The sequence below is a fragment of the Anarhichas minor genome, unplaced genomic scaffold, assembly GCF_050575085.1.
Source record: "Anarhichas minor isolate MPS153535 unplaced genomic scaffold, ASM5057508v1 ptg000014l, whole genome shotgun sequence".
Lineage (NCBI taxonomy): Eukaryota > Metazoa > Chordata > Actinopteri > Perciformes > Anarhichadidae > Anarhichas > Anarhichas minor.
Window position 1 is genome coordinate 1,889,035 of NW_027466460.1, and position 21,880 is coordinate 1,910,914.

A 21,880-nucleotide genomic window follows, 5' to 3' on the forward strand; every position below is an offset into this window, starting at 1 on the left:
TTGGTAAAGCAGACCTCAACTGATCCGGTATGGAAATCTGATTTTATGATCCACATCCTTTGATTTGACATAGGTTAGATGCCCTTCCTGATGCAGCACAAAAGGGCTGCAAGGTGAAGTGCCCTGAGTGTAGGCAAACGACAATACGTAATGGTCTGAAGGACGGACAGAGGATGGACCCAAGGAGCAGAAAGAGGATAATTACCTGTGAGTTTGATGAAGAAACGTTCAAAGCAAAACCTACATGACAGGTGAGTCCAAAAGTGAGTAACTGAAAAACCTTGTGCACGTCACCATTCTCGATGGTTTACAATATGTAACCTGACAGAATAAAACTGACCAGTTTGATGCACAGGTTTGTAGCCTGGAGCTGATTGTCCAATAATTGAATGGTGGAACATTGTGCATGAATTTTTTTCAAAAGAGAGGCTACAGATACAGTACACATAACTGTCGCGCTGCCTTCAGATTGTCACCTTGATAAGCGGTTGAGTCTTAAAAGCAGCTGTGGATGACAGATACTGCTAACAATCACTCATTAATCTGCATAAACCAAATGGTTAGAAAAATACCATGTTTTTTTAAGTTTTATGTGGGTGTAAATTCATGCAGTATACAAGTTTTTCTGTGTTTAAACTTTTTCAGAAGTTTTCTACATTTAGGTAACAGGAAACTGTGTTCTAGCTCTACAAAAGTATTACTTGAGAAGAGTCGGCTCCAGTATCTAATTAAATCCATCAACACAAATAGATTTTAATCTCGCATGTATAAATGATTTCTTATGAAAATAGATTAACAAAGTGTTAATAATAAATAAAACACTTTGAGAAGGTGTGATGGGATTAGGATTAGACTGAGAATACTCTGTCACATTTCTCTCTCTCTCTCTTTGCCACATGCTTCTTCTATCCCAATACATAAGTAAACTATGACTATAAACCAAGACCAGCTTTGAATGAAATATTCAAATGTTGGTCAAAACGCAAATGCAAAAATGTGTTTTGAGTGGACTGAGGCTCAACAAGCTATTCTAATTCCACATGAAGATAGAGAAAAAGGCCATAGCATGCACATCTTAAAAATGCAGCAAAGACACCATAGAATGCCTCGTGTGACTTCAAATGAAGCAATCACTCACATTGACTGATGTTTTTTTTCACTCCACCTTCTCTCTGAGTAGCTGTTAAATCCACACTAAAGTCCGTGTTTGAAGGGTTCTGAAGGAGTTTACTGAGAGCTTCACGCTTGAAGTTCACTGCCATGGAAATACGGAAATATTCATGCCACACTAGCAATTTTGTCTCATTTACCTTTGAGATTTAGCCCAGTTTATTTCAGTCATCTTCTGTAACATATCACATTGGAATAAAATAATCTTATAATTTCCATAATTGAAGTAGCATTACGTAAAAATACATGTTTTGCCAAAGAGGTCGGAAAGAAAATGATGCATTATCCTGTTTCCCCCCCCCCATAACCTGGTGTTCTATTTATTACGGACTAGTTCCATACATTGCCACCAGGAGTACTCTGCTGGATCAGTCCACTATGACGTCATCATGTTATCGATCAGCTCCTCAGATGCCCAGCTGTCACAGAATCACTTGATTTAGGGGCTAATGACTTATTTTTAGTGTCACAGCAACTTTCAACATGAACCAATAAAACAGCCCAACCCCAGCAGATGAAACCCCCCGGGATGATGGTAGTTACATTTAATGGAAAAAAATGACAGTTTCTCAAGGACGGTGATTCTGAGTGAAACTTGTCTGCCTTGCTCCTGGCTTTTGAAAGGCTATTCAGTGGTTACGTGTGGGTGTAAAAAGCTGCTCTGAGTGACCGCACTGCTGTGATTTCATCTGTTGTGCGGATGTTGGCTTCACAGGGGTCGTAGGTGAGCCAAATGCGGTTCACTGTCCACATGTTGAATTAAACAAGGGGGGAGAAACTGAAACATTGTACGAGGACACAATAAGGATGTCAGTCCTATTACAGTGATATGACTCACTGAGGAAAATGGATTCTGGGTATGCTAGGAGGACGATCAAAAGCCCTTTCTACTTTCTCTGAGATAGATAAAAATGATGTCTATGGCCACCTATTAACAGGCTTACTAGATACAGTTTCAATTATAATTTCCAGGGTCTACTATACATTGATAGGCAGCTACTACACAGCTTTTACATTTTCCGTGAGGGTTTGATTTATCATGGTTTGGCGGACGAGAGCTGCATGAATCTCGGGATAGTTAACATGAGGTCACTCTATGGAGTGCAGAAAACAGCAACAGCACTGCTTGAGACAGGATGAATTAACAAAACCCTCAGCAAGCTCAGAGAGTATTTCTGCTGAGCAGCAGGCTAACTCTTCAAGCTACATGAGATAAAGAGTGTAGTTCAAAAGTGTAAGGATGAAGATGAAGAGAAGAACATCCCAAAATATCAGGATGTGTGTTTATGCAACAACTATAGATTTCAGAACTCACCAGGAACGTAATTTATTACCAGCTGTGACAGTAGCACTAATTGTATTGTTTTCATCTCCCCAATTGGAGCCCGGGTTGGCGTGATGAAACTTTACTCGTGTGTAGACAAGATCAAAATGAAGGCGGAATTTAAAGGTGGGTGTGGTCCGAGCAAGGGCACCGGAAGTAGGGGGGTGTAAATTGGGGGCCCCCCCACCACACACTCCTGGCCCGAATTGACATAATGGCTGGTGTGATCCAAGATGTTTTCTAGTTTCTACTTTTTCTTTTGCGTCGAGTCATGTTTTCTCATCAAGCTAGCAAATTTAAATCTGTGTGCATTTCAATGTATTTTCATTCTTTGTATGTAACTTAACCACTTAGTTGACCTACTGCTACCCAACCTAAAACTTTGTAAGAGCCTGTCAGGTTTGGACTGTTTTGTTGCATAAAGCTTTGGGCGAGGGCTGGGTCTTGTTGTTTCCAACTGTTTTGCATTGGCCTAGTAAGCTAACGGTCGGTTAAAGACGAAGGAAAGCAAATATATAGCCACAGTTATTTAGTCAAGTTTGTTTCTCAAAATTGGCAGTGTAAATTGGGATCAGCTGGGTCAGTTCATAGGACGCTTACACAAGCCATTAAACTACGTTTTAATTAAACTCAGATGAAGTTCAACCCCTGATGCGGTTTGTTTGGGCAGTTGTGAACACAATAATCGTACTCTGCTGTTGACCAAAACAAACAGTTTTCAAGCGAACCCTATAATGTGGTTTGACAGCAATGAGAACATCATCTGACAAAATTGCAGGAAGTGTGCACACAGTAGACCAGTGCAGAGCCAAGGTGAAAAAACTTAAAACGTTCCTACTCCTTAGTACACATCCCTCAGCATACATTTTTTATTTGATCTGTTCTGCACTGAAGCCGAAGATGACTAATAGAAAACCAACCATCCATTGTCTTCCGCTTATCCGGGATCGGGTCGCGGTGGCAACAGGACAAGCAGGCTGACCCAGACTTCCCTCTCCCCCGCAACATTTTCCAACTCATTCTGGGGGATCCCGAGGCATTCTCAGGCCTACCAGTTGGGCGTGCCCGGAAAACCTCCAGTGGGAGGCGCCCAGGAGGCATCCTGATTAGATGCCCGAACAACCTCAGCTGACTTCTTTCAACGCAAAGGAGTAGCGTCTCAACTCCAAGTTCTCATGCTGCTATTTGGGGCCACAACAGGCAGATATATCTAGTTTAGCTTTAAACTCCCCTTGAGGAGTGCTGGATTTCTTGCAGACCAATTGGCTATCTTACTTGCAATTATCGGTTGCGTTGCTTTTTACCGCGTTGTCCTGCTGCTTTCATGTTGCTGAGATTGTGAAAGCATGTTCACGGCCAGGTACAATCCCTTCTGAATAGCACACACGGGTAGCAAAAAGCATCCTCTCTGACAAGCTTGCAGTTAGCCATTTTTTTCTAGAAAAACAATCTTTGTTAAATTGCACATTTGTTACCGAGGGCGAGATTAAAATATTGATCCTACTCTTCTGCGTTTGAGCTGCGTGATAGCTCAGCATATACAGTATATTGGCAGCAGGGCGAAACGGGGTCATTGGTATGTTCCCCAGATGTAAATGGCACATAATGGGAACATGACAAAGGGTCCTATGTTGCCCCAACCCGTTCTCTTATTCCCAACTCGTCACATATGGATGCTTGGTAAGGAACCCTTGGTGTCACCTTAGGTTTAAGCAACAAAACTACTTGGTTACCGTAAATTTAGCAAAAAACTATGGTTTGGGTTTGAGTATATTTTTGACAACCTGGGAATGAGAACCGATTGGTTCCCCAGCGCTATACAGCACATAATGGGAGCCTGGAATAGATGTTCCCCGGCTCTATATGACATGGGATATTGTGGGAACGCGTCAAAGGGAACATAGTATGGAGTGGAGCATTAGGCCCTGGGAAAATGGAACCCTGGAAACATAAGACCTTGGGAACATAGAATCCTGGGAAAATAGAACCCTGGGAACATAGCACCTTAGAAACATAGGTCCCTGGGAACATAGAACCATGGGAATGTAGAACCTTGGAAACATTGGATCCTGGCAACATTTTTTATTTTTTTATTTAAACCTTTATTTAACCAGGTGAGTCCCATTGAGATTAAAAATCTCTTTTTCAAGGGAGACCTGGCCAATATGACCTTGGGAACATATAATCCTGGGAACCTAGAACTGTGGAAACACAGGACCCTGGGAATTTAAGGCCCTGGGAACATATGAACCTGATAACATCGGACCCTGGGAACATGGGACCCAGGGAACATAGGACCATGGGAACATAGGGCCCTGGGAACATGGGACCCAGGGAACATGGGACCCAGGGAACATAGGGCCCTGGGAACATAAGACCTATGTTCCGCACAGCAACGCTCATAATTCTGCCCTTCATGTTAGAGTGAGACAGAGCTATGCAATATGGCAGGACAACATGGCATGCTCTACAGAGATGGCAAAATTACCCAATCATTTGTTTACTGCAGCAAAAAACAAATTATTTTAATATTAATCATGGATCAAAAGAGTTTGTGAAAGGGGTCACTTGCAAACAAACCCACTGAAAATTGTGACTCGATTCGGCAGTTCCCCTTAGCTCTAAGAGCTTTGAAGCAGAGTCAGTATACTAATCAAACACTTGTGGGCTGTAAAACCAAGAAAATCATCTGTTTGATTCACTCTCACTGCTCTCATCATTGTCATATCTAGATGCAGCAACTGTTTTCAGCAAACAATCTCTGAGAAACCAACTGTACGCTGGCAGCGCAGCACCAATGGATAGACAAAGTTAGCAGCTAGCTGGTGACCAAAGTACAGCACTGAGCAGCTAAATAGCTAGAAACGTTCCTCAGTAGTTGGTAGAGACAATAACAGAGCTAAAGAAGAGTGAATATTAGTATTTTATTCGTCATGTGGACACAAGCACTGCTACGAATGAATGCCAATGTTTCTCTGTGCCTTTTTCATGTGTAAATGTGCCACTGGTTGGTTCACCTCTGTCACCTTTAGGTGTCCATGTTGTAGACCCATGCAACCAAAAAAATCAATTGATACAGGTATAATGACTCTTCTACATATGAATTACTATAAACCCTGTTAAGGGTGTATAGATTTTAGCATGAATCCCAACACATTGATTGTTTTGATTAGTATTATAGCGTTTTAGCGAGTTTTTGTGTGACCTAATGTTTATTTTGCTGCATACAGATTAATAAAATCAACGTTTTTCATCTCTATTTAGCTGTGTCAGTTTTTTCTCAAAGTACTAATACAAAATGTCTAAAATGTGTCAAAATCTATTGCCTTACAGCTTAAAATGAACTTTGGAAAAAGGAATTAAATGTTCAGACGTGCAAAGAAACCTTTAAAGAACCTTTAATTTACAGATTTAAGCTGAAAGGTATATCTATACCTGAAACAGCTGTTTCACCTTCCATATCCTTAGGAGTACTTCATCCATCTCGACAGCAGTAAAACGTTAATGGAACTGAGACTTTACAAAGTAATGAGAGGTAACTGAATGCCTTGACCTCACTGTCAGTTGTCCATGCACTGAATTAGGTATTCATACAGAATGTTGTCAATCTTAGACATCACATGAATATAATATGAACTGAATTCACTGATTTTACCTTCATATGACCCCTCGCTTTGCTCTCAGTTCATACACAGAAAGAAATACACATTTCCAAACTGACACTCACTGACAGTTAGTATCAGATGTGCAGCATGAGCTTGTTTCAGCACTTCGTTGAAGCTTCATGATGCTTATACCAAGTAAAACATTCAAATCCAAGATGCCATGTTTTTAGGGCTGCACCATTACATCAAATGGAAATCATCTAGATGTCTTGTGCATTTTTTTTACATTTGTGTCTCTCTCATAATTATGTTTGACATATCTGATATGTTTTCAAAGTTTGGGATCTCCACTGGAATATAAAACAAAATCTGCGAGTTTGAATAAAACTTGAAACACCGAACACACGGAATACAGTTTGTATTTGATTTTTGTTTGGTTTTGTTGGTCAGATTGTAACTTCCTTAACTTTTCATGTTTTAAATTTCTGCATACTCTTGTTGTATTGTTTAAGTTTTTTTCCCACTTGAGGTTTTTCTGCTTTCAGACACATTTTCAGTGATCTTGCGCAGAGGTCCACATAACATAAACATTCTGTTAGAAAGGTAACAGCAAACAGCAAACAGCAAATCTCAAGTATTTCTTTACTGGTATTTAAGGTTGATTTGAAAAATATATCATTCACTGGAAAAATCTGAATGTGGCAACTATTATGACGATTAAATCAGCTTTTTGTAAACATCTCTCACAAAGTAGCTATTTGTCTGATTGGTACAATACATTACAGTCAGTTATTACAAGCAATTTGCAGAGATGGCTGTCATGAATACATCTTAATGTCTTTTCAGCAAGTTTGAGAATTGTTCTACTTTAAAACATGTCGTGAGATTAAACACCATGAAACTGAACAGTCATTCTCTTGTAGTTAATCTTAATTCAACCTTTCTCCGCCTACTGAATTTCCAAGAGAGAACTGTTCGTGTCTGTGGTATGACAGTTCATAAGCAATAAAAAAAATAATAATAATGAAAATGAATCATGATTATTACTTGTGCAGATATTCTCTGTTACGACAATTGTATTTCTTCAAGACATTAATGCAGCTCCATTACTCTGTAACAGGCATCTACCAAAGTTACATCAGGATCGAGTCAGACATGACGCTCTAAGCAAGGCTATGCTAAGTTCAAGGCTGGTGAAGGTAATTTACTGGATAACTTTGCAAGCTCCAGTCATGTTGATTAGTAGCTTTCATGTGAGGGATTTTGGGTGCCCACAGACATTAAACTGATTGAAGACATTCGGCTACTCAAACTTGCCATTTGAAAAATCTCTTTTTGACCTCTTTCTCAAGCTTTGGATGTTTCTTTAATTCACAATATGAGATCCTTGTGAACATTAGTATTCGTTATTCCTGGGAGCAGTGCTGGGAGCAGTTCAAACTACAGGAATACAAGAAATATATAAAACAGTCCCATCTGGCCAATTTGTCATGTCAAACCCCTTAACCGCTCTAGGCCTATCTAGAAATGTCATGTAGTGTGAGAAGCTTACCTCCATAATGAACTCTCTGTCACACTGTTGAGGTTGAAGTCAAAGAGTTTGGTCAGCATCAAAATCACCTGCAGAACAAGAGAAGGTTCGCAGTCAATACACAGGCCTATTGCTCAAATGTTGCTGAGCAAGGTAAACAGTATCAAGCCAGAATTGACAAACGGCAAAAGACCCTTGTATCCATCAAGGTAGTTTGGTCTTTGAAAAACCTGTCTCCTGTAAAGTAATTGTCAGACAAAACCATGGATTGCTTGATAATATTTCTGCATGAATATTTAAAGAGAGGTCACTCAACCCAGACATCAGACACAAAATGTTGGCAAACCACAGATACGTTGAATGTCTCTGAACCAGAGATACGTTGCATGAATACGTTTGGTATCAGCCTCGTATCGCGCTTGCAGAAACACACAATGCCACGTTGTGAAAAGATTGGTTCGGTTTAGGAAACAAAACTACTTGGTTAGGTTAAAATAATGTAACAACGTAACTACCGTGAATACGTTACAACCACCCTGAGCAGACTTTATTACGTAACGGTATGTAACAAGCATTACAATGTAACATAAAGACAATAAACTCAAGGTTTACTTTTGGTTGGACACAAACAGTGGTCTCCTGAGTGACAGTGCTGTGTTTGTTTGACCCATCCTCCTCCCACCAACCCTTACTGGACCTTCTCGCTCTTTATACACATTATTATACCACGCAGTTTTTAATAATGCCCTGTCCTTATACTACTTCACCAGACAGATCTGGGTGACAGATTATTTAAAATATATGGTGTATTTGTTAGTGACAGATGCAATATACATACACAACTGAACACATCTACACAATGCAAGTATCACAGTGTTTATATGCTAATTTGCAACACCCGTCCCTAGAAGGGTTTTTATGAACCTAGGAGACATTGAGGTAAAAAGGTAAGACAGGCTACAGCGAGATTCAACAGAGCACACGTTGAGATCGTTACATTTAAGAGACAAGATTACAGGTTTGTTGCTAAATTAGCTCAATTTATTTTGTTGCTCTCTTAAAAGTGATTACGTTTGCAGCAACTTTCAAATGATCAGGTAACACGTTCCACGACTTTGTTCCTTTCTTAGAAAAAGCTGCCGGAGCAAAAGATTATTTGCAGAATGGAACCTTACAGTTACCACTTGAAGCTGCTCTGGTGGATCTGCTGCATGTATTTCATTTAAACATTTAATAAACACACGCTTCACATAATGGAAATCAATAAGGTTTGCAGAACTCAAAATCTTATATTTCCTGACAATGAGGCAATGTTGGTGGGATTAATTGCAGACTGGTTGACCAGGCAGCCGACCCATAGGACAAGATATATTCATTCACCTCATGCACTTCATGATTATTTGTCACATTTTTTGTATCGACACATCAACCTTCCACTTCAGCCAATCATAAAAACTTGCTTACAATATATTGACTTTTTTTCCCAATCTCACTCAAATGTCCCTCCCTCTCTCTTACAGTCAGGATGAACGCTGGTATAACGGGGATTTATGCATCTCGTCGCATACCTAACTTTAGTGGAACATATTGGGTGAGGAATTCTTCTGCAGAGGCTCCAATTCAAAATACGACAAAACATCAAAGACGAAGACCTTGAGGGGTTGAGACCAAGTCAAGACAAAGACCAGTGCTAGTCCCACACTGGACACTCCTCAAACTGATCTGAAAGATCCACATTCCCATTGTAAAAACACCCAGAGAAAACAAATGAAGACTCCTCTTCTCTCACCTCTTCTACTGTCATATATACTGCACATGTGTGTATGTATAAGTGTGCCAGGAGAAACGTCGGATAATCAGAAGATGTTGCAGAGGTGAATAGTATGTGGGAATTCTCTTTTGTTTTCTGTGAGCATCCACAGTAATGATACAAATAAATGAGACAATGCACAGGCAGTTTAGTGGTATCGATCAGTTGTGGTCAGGCGTCAGTGTTTCTCTTTGCCAGACTGAAAGTCCCCACCAGGTGTCTACACCCACTCCACTCTGTGAGCTTCTGAAAGCTCCAATGACATTTTTGCCATGTATACTACCACACATTATTGCTTAATGTGATCCCCCACTAATTGTTTCAAACTCATTACTTTATTATATCAAATTGATTCTAAACACTTCACTGTAAATATTCCTTATGCCGTTAACACCCTCAAGGTGCACGGGATGAGGGAAAGTGGGTCAGCCAAAGTCTTGAGGGAAGAACAGAAGCAGAAAACATCACATTTTGCTTCGAGCGTAACAGAAGTAAAGCAGCGCGGAAACTCACAATCTATTTACTTTGTGACTGGAGGTGTATTTGAAATGAATACAATTCAGGAGAGGAAAAGGAAATCTTCACAGGGCATGCTGCAGTTTCAGTTCAATATATAGTCCTTTTTAACAGTTGTGCAGTGCTCTTACTTCTCTTGCTCATGAGTGATGTTTCATTTTGATCACACTGTATGAAAATCCCCAGAGATATTTCGCTGTGACTTTGACAGTTATCTGATGAGCCGATATGAATTGTGGATAACTTGCAGCACAATGGTCTGGTGATGTGGCGTGGGCGAAGAGATGCTGCCAACGGAGAAACATCTGTTCACATAATGCATCGCTTGTGATGCGCCGCTACATCCTTATCTCCATCTTTGCCATCGGGTGGAAACGGCTGTATGTACAAGGCAGGCGATGCACGCAGATATTTTCCAGTGCATGGAGTGAAATAAACAACCCGAGTCCAATTTGTACTTGTTGCCTTAAAGTCGTGCGGCATGCTGTGCCGGGCTGCCTTTTGATACCTCCGCTGCCTGTTATCGAGGCAGCAGCCGAGCCACTGTTTGACTTGTGTGACTTTGTGAAACAGTTCCACCACAGTGGGGTTCCTGTGAGTACAAGCAGAACAGATGCACCTTGGGTAGTGAAATTACATTGCGAGGTTGGGGCTCCTGTCATCAAACGTATTAACATCTGCAGCACCAAGAAAGGCAGGGCTCTGGAGTGTTGATGAGGGGTGTGTTGTGGAAAATAACCACAAGTAGTAAAAAGGCATTAAGAGTGATTCAGGAAGGAGCTGGTCGTTCTCAGTGTGGGGAGGTTTATTCTGGGGAATGAATAACCTTAAATGTCCGGACTAGACCTTTGCATGCTAATGACTGACCAAGTCCGTTTAGCTGCCCAGCTGGAGGCTGAATTCACACTCGCACCACGCAGCTTCTCTCTTTCTCTGGATACCCTCACTTTCTTTTTTACCCACTCCTCTCCTTAGTTCTTTCTCCCGTTTTCAACACCATTTTCTCCTGCAAGTCTATGTGTGTGTGTGAGAGAGAGAGAGAGAGAGAGACAGAGAGACAGAGAGACAGAGACAGAGACAGAGAGAGAGATATGAGGGTAATGGTGCAATTATGTTTTTAGCATCTCTGAATCAGCGTATCCGCCGGCATGTAGGTGAAGGTGAGGGAGCAGTTTTTACAACTCTGAGCTTTCCCTCGCGGCCTCTATGTGTGTGTGTGTGTGTGTGTGTGTCTTTGTCTGTGTGCGCGCTGTGAGAGGCAGTGCTCTTTCTCCGGATTCTGGAGAAAGTCCTCTAAAAGGCTGAGGTATACGCCGGGTGACTTGGCTTCATTAGTTGAAGGGCAGTAAGCGTGCGGGCCCTTCTGTCTGCCACATATGGAGACCATGCAGGCAGTCATCAGTGAGGGATTCTGTCAGTTGGGCTCCCACTGGATAGTGCATATGCTCCATCACTGACCATGCCAATTAGGCCAGTGGGCTTGTCCTCCTGTAAATACTTCGATGGGGCAGCAGACACGGCCGATGGACAGACACAGTTTGGAGACGTGCAGAGAGCATGGAGGCATCAAGAGGATGTGGCTGTGTGTTAGTTTGAGAATAGAGACGCAGTGATCAACAGATGCTTCAAAATACTGCAGTTACAAGCCTCATGTAGTTACAGTTTGTAAAGGATTGTACTGTACTGCTGTCCTGATCGTACAGTGAGAGTTACAATGTGAGCGTGTGTTTTTATGGAGGCTGCGTTGACCAAATGAGAGAAGATGGCATCATAGATGCATATGCCCCAAACAACAACCAGAATGATGCCAGCAGTGTCCGCCATGAGTCAAAGACATCTGACTTGGAAGAGTAGCTTCAGGATCACCAGTCAGCCCTCTGCCTGCTACACTCAAGATAACAAGAGAAACAAACAGCAAGGACATTTGTGAAGTTTCTGAGGAAAAAGTTAAAGCTGCAATCTGTGACTTTCTCCACATCCCTACTGCAGCAACCGTGTCAGAGCAGCTTGTGTTGCATGCATACAGTTGGTTCACCTCATTGTTGTTGGTGTGGTGAAATGAACCGATGTACATGCACGGACAGACGGTCATGACTGTCCTCTGCACCAGAGGCATATAAAAGCCCATCATTGGTACAAAGTTACCTGCAGCATTACTGGCTCACTGTGCGTTGCAGCAGCTTTGAAGTGTCTGTGGTGGAAAAGGCAAAAGCACTCATGCTTATCTTATCAGTATGAGGATTCAGGTTATTGTTATTAACAATGAAACAATATCATTTTTAGATTATATGCGTTTGCCAGAGACCATCACTGAACAAGGTGATTTATGCTCCGTTGGTCTGGAAGCTAATTTATGGATATGATCACTTCGATTAAAATACAGCATTCCACTATGTAATACGTAACATATTTTATTAATAGTATAACTTGGAATATTCAACTTGCTACACAATACATTTTTTTTTCAGATTGCTGTGGAAGAGTCTCACATTTTCACACATCTCCAGAGTCAGTCCACTCCATAGTAACAACATATCTCGATTTTCTTCAAGGTTGTTTGTGAACAGCTAACCTAATAGGTGCACACATTCCTCTTTACAACTCTACGCACCTTTATTATTCATTCCCGTTTCAACTGTTTCTGTGCGTCTCAAACACAACTACGAGTGTGGGCTTGTTTTCTGTTTGGGACTAAAAGAAATGCACAATTATTAAGAACACACTTGGTGTTGTCCTTGTTGTTTCCATCATTATCGGATTCATCCTTTGTTAAAAACCCCACAATTCTGATCAATTGATGAGCTTCTGTGTTGCACATGATTTGGAAGGATAAAGAGTTCACAGTTCAAAGACAAAAACCTTGGATGCATCTCAGGTTGTTGTTTAGCAGCTTTCCAAGCGCAGAAAGAAAAAGTGCAGCGATATTAGTCATGCGAAGGGAAGCCTCTGCTCCGGGTGGGGATCAGTAACAACTGTGTCTGTGCAAAGCTTTAGGTGTTTAAAATATCTCCCCATTATTTATTTTTAATCAAACGTATGCCTTTGCTGCTAGCAAACACTGTTATCTCCTATACTGCTTGATAATTGTCCTTGGATGGAGGAGAGAAAATATCATCATGCCCGAACATGCATATACAAACAACGATTGCCATTTCCTGGGGCATAAGAAGGCAGAATAAACAAATATGAAATGCAGAATATTAGCACACATTCTGAGGCTCCCAGAACAGGGAAATGTGTCGTGTTCATGTTCTGCAAGGCATTACGGACTGTTTGTTTTTCGCACATCTCATTTTTGTAATCCCGTGAGATCAGATTTCTCCGGGGGAACAGATCTTTTTGGCACCATTTCATTACAGGAAGAAGAAGAGAATGATCCGAGCACAGAAGACGACGAGGAACGAAAAAAAGTTTCTCGCCACAGATGTAGCTGTTTTGAAGTTACATTTTTAATCAGAAAATGAATTCTATAATGATGTCTCAGAAAGGGAAAACGCACTGCAATACACATGCAGTATAATGATGTAAACAAGTCGTACCTGCCGACATTTCCGAATACCTCAAACTGTCGGGCTCATGAGGATCATTCCTCTCTGGGGATTAGCATGTCACATCTTCCTTTGGAAGATTCACTACTTGTGCCTATCGCTAATATAAAAGTGAAATATACCTAGGAAACAGGTTTTCAGGTGCTTGTCACATATCTAAAGATAATATGTCTTCATCGGGATCAGAATTGATAAAACCTGTCGGAGGTGTGTGTCCCAGGGAGGTTATACTGTCGCATACTAATGTTCAGCAATGCGGGCTGCTTGTTAGCCAGCAAATGATCGGCCTTCCGTGGCCTCATTTAGCCTGATTTCTTTCAGTGTTCATTACAATGACAGAACCAGTAGCGAAGCACAATTTAAACGTGCTCCCTCACTGTGGACTGTGTTGCGTTATGCCGTCATATAATCCAAATCTCATTCCTCCAATTTCTTTTTCTCGAGATGAAAGACAAGTTTTTCTATTTTTGATTCGGTTGGAGCAGATTCTTTTTGGAAGTGTGATGTTTGCAGGGACGCTCATAGAATACTGAGGAAGCTGAGCTTTGTGACTGTCTGCAGCTTCATGTGCTGCTCGTTTTGATCCATGCAGACCTGTCACCTGTGTTGTCTTTGTCTTCTGTTGATGATGTGGTCTTAAAGTTCCCCGTTAGCGATTTCCCTTGATCTTTCGCTTTTTGCTCCTAATTGGTTGTTAACCCACTTTGGATTCAGTGTGTGAAAATGATTGCAGAGAGCTGATCTCTCAAGTGTGGTGTTGCTAATGCATTTCAAAACGTGAAAGGCTTAAGGAAGACATGAAGGGGGTGTCTACTGGTAATACGTATTAAAAGTATGCAGAAAAAGGATTAAATGTACTGTGTAATGTTATGATAACACATCATAAGGTTTTAGGGATGTGACACAGTACGATAGAGCTACACGTCTCCTCTTCATTGAGTTCAAGAGTTTACTATTGCATTAATTATGTACGAGAGAGATAACTGTGTCCATGTGCAGATGTGTATAAATTGCCATATAAGCTATACATCATTCTGGGCCTCTCACATGAATAAACATTCTACTTTCATACTTTCTCTCACATGCCTTTATTTTCACTTCCTTTCCACAGTCAATTTATACAGTATTTTCACACACACATACACACACACACACACACTCATTTATACATACACATCTTGTGTTGACGCACATACTGCTAAATGATTAGCAGCGCTGCCATATAAAAATCTCCCCAAACGCAATAAACTGTCTATCTCTACTTTAAGCTGCCAGAGTCGAGGACAAGTGCAGATAATAGATCCAACACCCGCAGACATCGCCACTGTTAAGCGGTCTGGTATTGGTCTTTAAAACCTCATGTTTCACAGAGTGTGCTCTATATATATATATTGCACGTGTTTTATCACTAAAATCTATCAATCTATCCAAATACAGCAGTTTGGCTTCATTTTGAGAGCCAGAATCTGAGCCTGTTTGTCTCTCTGATCCATGGAGCTGTCTCGTCTGAATTCCAGTTTCCCTGTGTCTATGCAGGCCTATCTCAGCCTGTCATTGGTCGATTTCAGTCAATGAACCCTTCTTCGGCGCGTCAGAGTCCATAGAATTCAGCTGGGACAACGTCCCTCGCGAAGTGTAAAATCCGATACGCCGAAAGTCAAATCCTTTCCCCCAGCTCCCCTAAGTTAGATTGACCCCCCTTTCTTCAAGGAAACAGTTCAATGACAAACAGGATATACGTCGAACACATATTTGAATGGAAATAACCGGGAATTTATCCGTTCTCTTCACGAAATCAGCTCACGGTGAGAAGCATTTATGATTGTTATTGATAAAGCGGTCTGTGGTTCTGGTGCTTGTTTGCTCATAGCTCTGTAACGGAATCTGTGTCGAATTCTCTTGCTTTCTGATTCATTGGTTGTCCGTGTTAGCTTTTGGCTTTGTCTTCGTAGCTTTGTCCGGAGTGTGTAGCTCGCCGAGTCATGGCGAAAAATACGTGATATTGTGGTACATCTTCTAGTTGATTATATTAGTTGTGTAGAACTGTGTTTGGAGTGTGTAAAATGGCTCACATGATATTGTTGCCCAGAATCTCTTCTTTAACTGGGTATGTAACATGTGTGTAACATTCATTATATTCGTTTCTGAAAAGTGCATTCTACGACACTCTCTTCGCTAAACTTTCTCGCTGGAACCCCAAATGGTCCCCGCTCGGTACTCAAAGGTTAAAACAGATCCTCATTGTTCTCCGTGAAGTTTGCTGGAAGTGATGTCATGTAGCCCCCGGTGGGTTTCATGAGGAGTCAGCACTGCGCCAGACTCCGTTTAAAAAGAGAAACTTTTAAATTCTACAGTGTTTGTCAGCAACCTGTCCTATGGTAACTCAGGGAGTTTGGTGTGTGCTCAGTGTATGCAGTGAACACACCAGTCATAACGTTGTTTTAATGAAAGCTCAACTTCTGGTATTCTTTACCACAGTTTTGGCGAACCAGCGTTAAAAGTGAGTTATTTTCTGTTTAAATAGGTGCTGTGTTGTGCATCTAATTTATGCCGATGTGAAGAGTGGTTCATGTAGATCTCAAAGTGCTAAATATTTGAAAACTAATTGATACTTAAAGAAACTTTGATCTTTAACTTTTAAAAAGTTAAATTTGAGAACAGAGTTTGGTGTGGTGATTTGTTGTTGATCTGTTTTTAAAAGGGAAATGGGTTTGTTTGAATTTTTCAGTGCAAAATAGTCTTAAAGACTAACAGGAAAAAAGAATCTTGATCTTGCTTGAAATAAATATCGCCCACTCAGATGGATGTCTTCATTTTTTGCTGACTGGTTAATAAGGGCAAACAGAGAACCATGTTGAAGTTTTGTCAGTTATGTCCTCTTGCCTCCATCTGTGTCAACATCTGTGTCAACATCAAGACAGATTATGATCCTTTAAAATTCTTTCAAACTCATTTAAATATGCAGGTTGTCCTCCTTCCATCAGAGAGAGGCCCAGAATATTTGCATGTGAGGCCCAGATTAAAATATGATCTCATATTTTATGTGTACTTGCCTGTGTAGAACATTCTCAGCTTTACGGGAGTGTTATGCCTGGATAGAATGTATATTTAGGCGATTTATCACTGTTTAGTGCTTTGTCATAAGGGGGAGATAACACTCAACACAATTATTGAAAATAAATTCATGGACACCTGCTGATAACAGACACAGCATCACATCAAGTGAATGATGTGTTCCTGCACTGAATAAAAAGCTATAAAACAACCTTGTTTAACTTGTAAACTATGTTACTCACCTAGTAAACCTAAATCCTGTTTCAGACAAATATTGTCACCCTATTCTGATCATTGGAACGAACAAACTGAATATATGAATTTGAATCATATTTATTTAGCATATTTAGCTGTTTCACAAGGATGTTTTTCAAAAGCAGTGATAAATAAAAAGCATGGACCCAAGTGCTGCTTGTAGACACTTAACTTCTGTGAAGTCTGTGAGAAGTGCTGGAGGCACTGCTTTGCCCCACAGATAGAAAGCATGTAACGGAGAGAAGGTGCTGGAACCTGGAAAATAAACATTGTGACAATCAGGGAGATCTCTGTCACGTCATCGTTTCAGCGAGACGGAACCAGAGGACTCTTGCTGCCAGTAGATTCATTACTTAAAGTGGCATTGTCAGGAGAACCTCTGGTTGGCTAATTGTTTAATAGGCCTATAAAGGAATGTGTGATAACTTCATCCAGCAAAGATACCGCGGTAACAGAGGAAAAATAAAATGTGTCAACTTTCTCAAACAGAATTAGGCCCCATTGATTTTGCTTGATTCTATCCAGTTTGAACGCTTTAGGGCTGGGTAGCTGTTGCCTAAGGCGATGCTAGATTAAAAGAAGCCCCCTTAGGACCCGCCTGAAGAGCAAACCGATGGTGGTAACTAACAAGCTCTTATGTTTCCGCAATATCTCTCCCTTTGTTCCCATTATTCTGAATTAAAGATTCCCTATTCTCACCATTTGCATCTGATTAAAGGTGATTAGACAAGGCCGTGATGAAGGAAGAAGCACTTCTTCAGAACGACTAACCGTGCCTCCGCTAATCAACACAGACAACAATGCAAAACTGACACTGACCCTCTTTTGTTCTTTGTCTATCATTCTGTATCATCAAAGCGCCATGCAAATTGCTCTTGCACATGCAATTAGTATAGATGTAATTCACTTGCGTGGGATATCTGTGTTCAGAGAGACTGACAGTGTTTAAAGTGATCTACAAGATCGACAATTAGATAGATGATAACACAAAAGACGAACAGGCTTTACAAGAAGGAAGAGTTGTTGTAGAGTGTAGTAGAGGAATGAAAGCTGCCATCACGCTGGTCGTGACCTTGTCTCAACGCCATACTAATGAGATGATCAGGCGTCGTCCCCCGGGAGCCTGGGAAGCAGCCCTTTTCCCACATGTACTGAAGCTGTATCAGTAGTCAGATCACCTAATGTATGTGCTGCAGCTGTTGATTTTAAATACAGATACAGCTTTTAAGGTCAAAACCAAACTGTCAGACTGTACATGAGTTACCAGTAATTGAGTAGCCATTGGCATTTGATCTATCTCCTCATGACATGAATTCAACCCAGCCCACACAGGAAGTCATTCAAGCCCAGGCTGTCGAGCCAGCCGCGGCCTTGGCTGCTGAGTGCATGTACAAGCCGAGGCAGAAGGCATGCTGGCTCCCCTATTAGAGGAATAAATCCAAGGACAAATGAGAAAGCTTGGCAGGACTGAAAGTAAAAGAAACGCAGGCAAATTAGAGGAATTGAGTCGTTTCTCTCTTTAAGTATCTGTAGAAGCTCAGTGACTTCCAACCACAGAATCCATTTACAGACGGTGGTGTCAGAACCATTGATGTGGTGTCATTACCTGCACGTTAATGGAGATGGCACGGGTAAACATGATCAATGTCCATCTGCTGTGGTCTGTCAGCATGGCGTAAATGACCAGGGGCCTACAATGTGAACCGCAGGTCAATGCAACGGATGGGCTTCTCCCACCGCTGTGATTTTATGGTCCTCACCTCCCAAGATAGTTATAATCCTTCAAAAATAATGATTTGATTGATTACTATTGATGGCAATATGGCTGGGAGTTTTAAGCAATAGCAATTTCATTTAATATATTGTATTCTGTGGTTACCTTTCGCCATTTGAATTCAATTAAATTCCATTTATTTGTATAGCCCAAAATCACAAATCACAAATTTGCCTCAGAGGTGAGGGCCATAGTCACGTCATATTATGGTAATCCTACAAAATACACTGCATTCTTAGTTATGTTTTGAGGAAAACCTTTTTTCTCCTGAATTATGTTTCTTTTTGTTGCATTACAAATATGTTTCTAATCACAGTTCAAAAGTCACCATAGTAAGGAGGTGCTGGTGGATGGTGGGGTCAAACTATCACAGGACTTTCACCCAGCACACCTCTGTTCATGTCCCGTGTGAAACCAAAAGTCAATATGAATTTAATTTACATCCATCACTTACGTAATGTAACAAACATAGTTATTTTAAGCCATCCATGATTTACTAAACCTACAAAAATTATTTTAGTTTAGTTTTTTATTTACTTTGTTTCAATTAACAACGTTAACAACTTGTTTAAAACTGTAAACGGAATTCTCGAGAAAATACGTTTCCCTTGAAAAGTAATTGAAAATGCAGTTTAGTTGTATGGGGAAATTATTTAGTACGAGACAGGATTGGACAGCTGATCATGTGAGCCACGTTCAGAGGACAAGCTTAGCCTTGCTATCAGAAAAAACATCCCGTTTGTCTTGTATGCGATTCCATTTGGGGGAAAATAATAAATGTTTGTAGTTTTATCACTAAACTTCTTGTCATACTGATTCCAAGAATGCGTGTTTGTTTGTTCAGATTTTACTGACTTATGACTATGAAGAAGGGGTGCAAGTTAAATAGTTAGCTTATAATTATGCACCTGAACCTAATGCTGACCTCCAGTATTACACGTATACACTACAATGAAATTATTCGAGTTAACAATCGGTTAGAAACAAACAGACAAATCCCTATCAAAAAATAACTCAAAGGAAATGCGATGATGTATGGGAGGAGTCCTCCTGGTCGGCAAGAGAGAGTGATTGATTGTTGACCTGCTTCTGCCAGCCGCTTTATAGTTTTTAAATGGTATTCCTAACACCATCCAATTACTTACTGTGGTATCATTAGAGCTTGCACCGCTGAGTGGATGCCATTGGAAAGTTGAAAATGGACTTGTTCCAAGTTAATGCATAAATTTATAAGTGGCTGACTAGGAGGGTATTGTGGAGTCTATAGCAGAACGTAGAGCGCAGTTATATTTAGTTATTGTGGATTTTTGTACTTTTTTACTTAGTTGATATTCTTTACTGTTTATTACTTTTTTATAATACTTGCTGCTCTTGATTTTTTTTTTTTTTTACCATGTAGCTTGTTTGCACTGTCCACTTTGCTGCTGTGATCCTGTAAATGTCCCCACTGCGGGACTAATAAAGGATTATCTTATCTTATCTTAAGACTCTAAATACAGCTCTGCCATGGACAACAATACACTACAGAGTTATTGGTAACCATAACTTTACACTCTGTAATCTGCAAGTATATTTCTTGCTTACTGTGGCTTCCTATAGCAAAAAGCAAAGGCTCAGCTCACCTTTGCTCACTAGAGATGAGTGGAGTGAACCAGTGGGATCCTCTGTGGTCAGCTGAAACCAACCGAGGGAAAGAGTCCTCAGGGAAGCTCTATGCAGATTATGGACAGAGCCATTACCAGCTGCCACGTGTATGTATCGTTTGTATCAATAATGACTTATTGAACAACTTCTAAGATCCACAATAAAACTAGGAATCTGACCTTGTATCACATGTTTTATTTTTGCTCGCAAAGGTGAGGAGTGAATGGATGAGTTTGGACCAAATCTGTTATGGACTCGTCCGTAAAATGACTGAAAGCTCTGGACAAGATAATGTGCCTTGGTCTGACGAATGCATTGGATTCGTAGGCACAGAGCCGCCCCTTTCCATAGACTTGATGAAATGAAACGTATCCAGACTATGATCAAATCAGAAAGTGAATCTGTAAAAGGTCATCGCCTAATTTTTTCAAATAGTTGTGAGCAGATTGATTTGTGGCGTTTGACAATCCCCTGCTAAATCTGCACATTTTTGCTGAGTAAATGACATTCTCAAATGTTCTCCATGGTTGGAGAAATATGAATGGGGTGGCTTTAAAATTCAGCTTCAGCACATGTATTCAGGGAAATGTAATTACTGTTGTGTATCCAGGAGATATTGTGATTAGAAAAGGACGTACGAGCGCCGAAAGGAGTAAGGGCCTGGCTCAACATTCAAATAATTTCCTTTCCTCGCCAAACTTGCCTTATCAGCATTTACGTAGAATCTGCCTGATCAAGTTCACTGTCTGCATATTTACCTTCTATAATTAATAGGTGGCCCCCCACTGAAGGAGGTGATTGTTACTCATGAGCGAGAAATCACAGCAAACAAGGACTTGTGTAAGAAAGTAGTCAAATTTAGGAATTCCTTTTCTGATGGCTTCATAGTATCAATAAGACTGTCTGCAGGATGTCCTCAATTACAAGAAATAGCACTTGAGTCCAAAACTGTTGTAAACCCTGACTAGATACACAGACAGCATCCCTCAGCAAACATAGATAATGTCCTACACGGAAAAGTCAGAGAAGGACGTGCACATCTCTTGCAATTACATTACCTCAAAGTTTAGCATTCCTGGACGACCAATAATCTTAAATCCTGGCCCCGCCGGACTCGAAAAAACCTGGTCCCAGACCTCTGTATAGCCAACATCTCAGAGTTTTTTCAGGGATTGAAATAAGTCCAACAAAACATTTAAAGAAATAGTGCAATAGACATGATTTAAATACATATTTTCTTTTAACTAATGAAATCTGATTGACATATAATCAATCACAATATATATGGAAATTGGTTATTAAACAATTATTTACTTGCACAAAAAGACACAGAGTAATGCTAGAATTCCGTTGGTGTCTTGTTTCTGGCCACCTGATGATTGGAAGTCAAGTATTTACTCTCCTTCTAGGTCTGTTTGGTGTCTGCTGAAGGAGAAATCTGTCTTTTTCGCTGCTAACTCCTCCACTATGTTCACCAGCTAAATGCTAACTTTGTGTATCTGCTGGGCAGGTAGTGGAAAAAAGCTGCTAGCTGCCGCTGGAAACAAGGTGGAAGAGAACTGAACAGAAAACTCTCACCTGCTACTAAAAAGGTTTGCTACTACGATACATAGTAAATCTGCAGCTGCTACTGCTACACAGATTTGTTC

General features: G+C 40.7%; 1 protein-coding gene across 1 annotated transcript in view; it reads right to left on the bottom strand.

Moving 5' to 3' along the window:
- Positions 1-21,880, bottom strand: part of sorcs1 (sortilin-related VPS10 domain containing receptor 1) — a 147,442-nt gene that overhangs the window by 68,018 nt on the left and 57,544 nt on the right. The window contains exon 2 of the mRNA XM_076091047.1: positions 7,652-7,719. Coding sequence (XP_075947162.1) covers positions 7,652-7,719 — 68 coding nt within the window. The remainder of the gene's footprint in view (positions 1-7,651; positions 7,720-21,880) is intronic.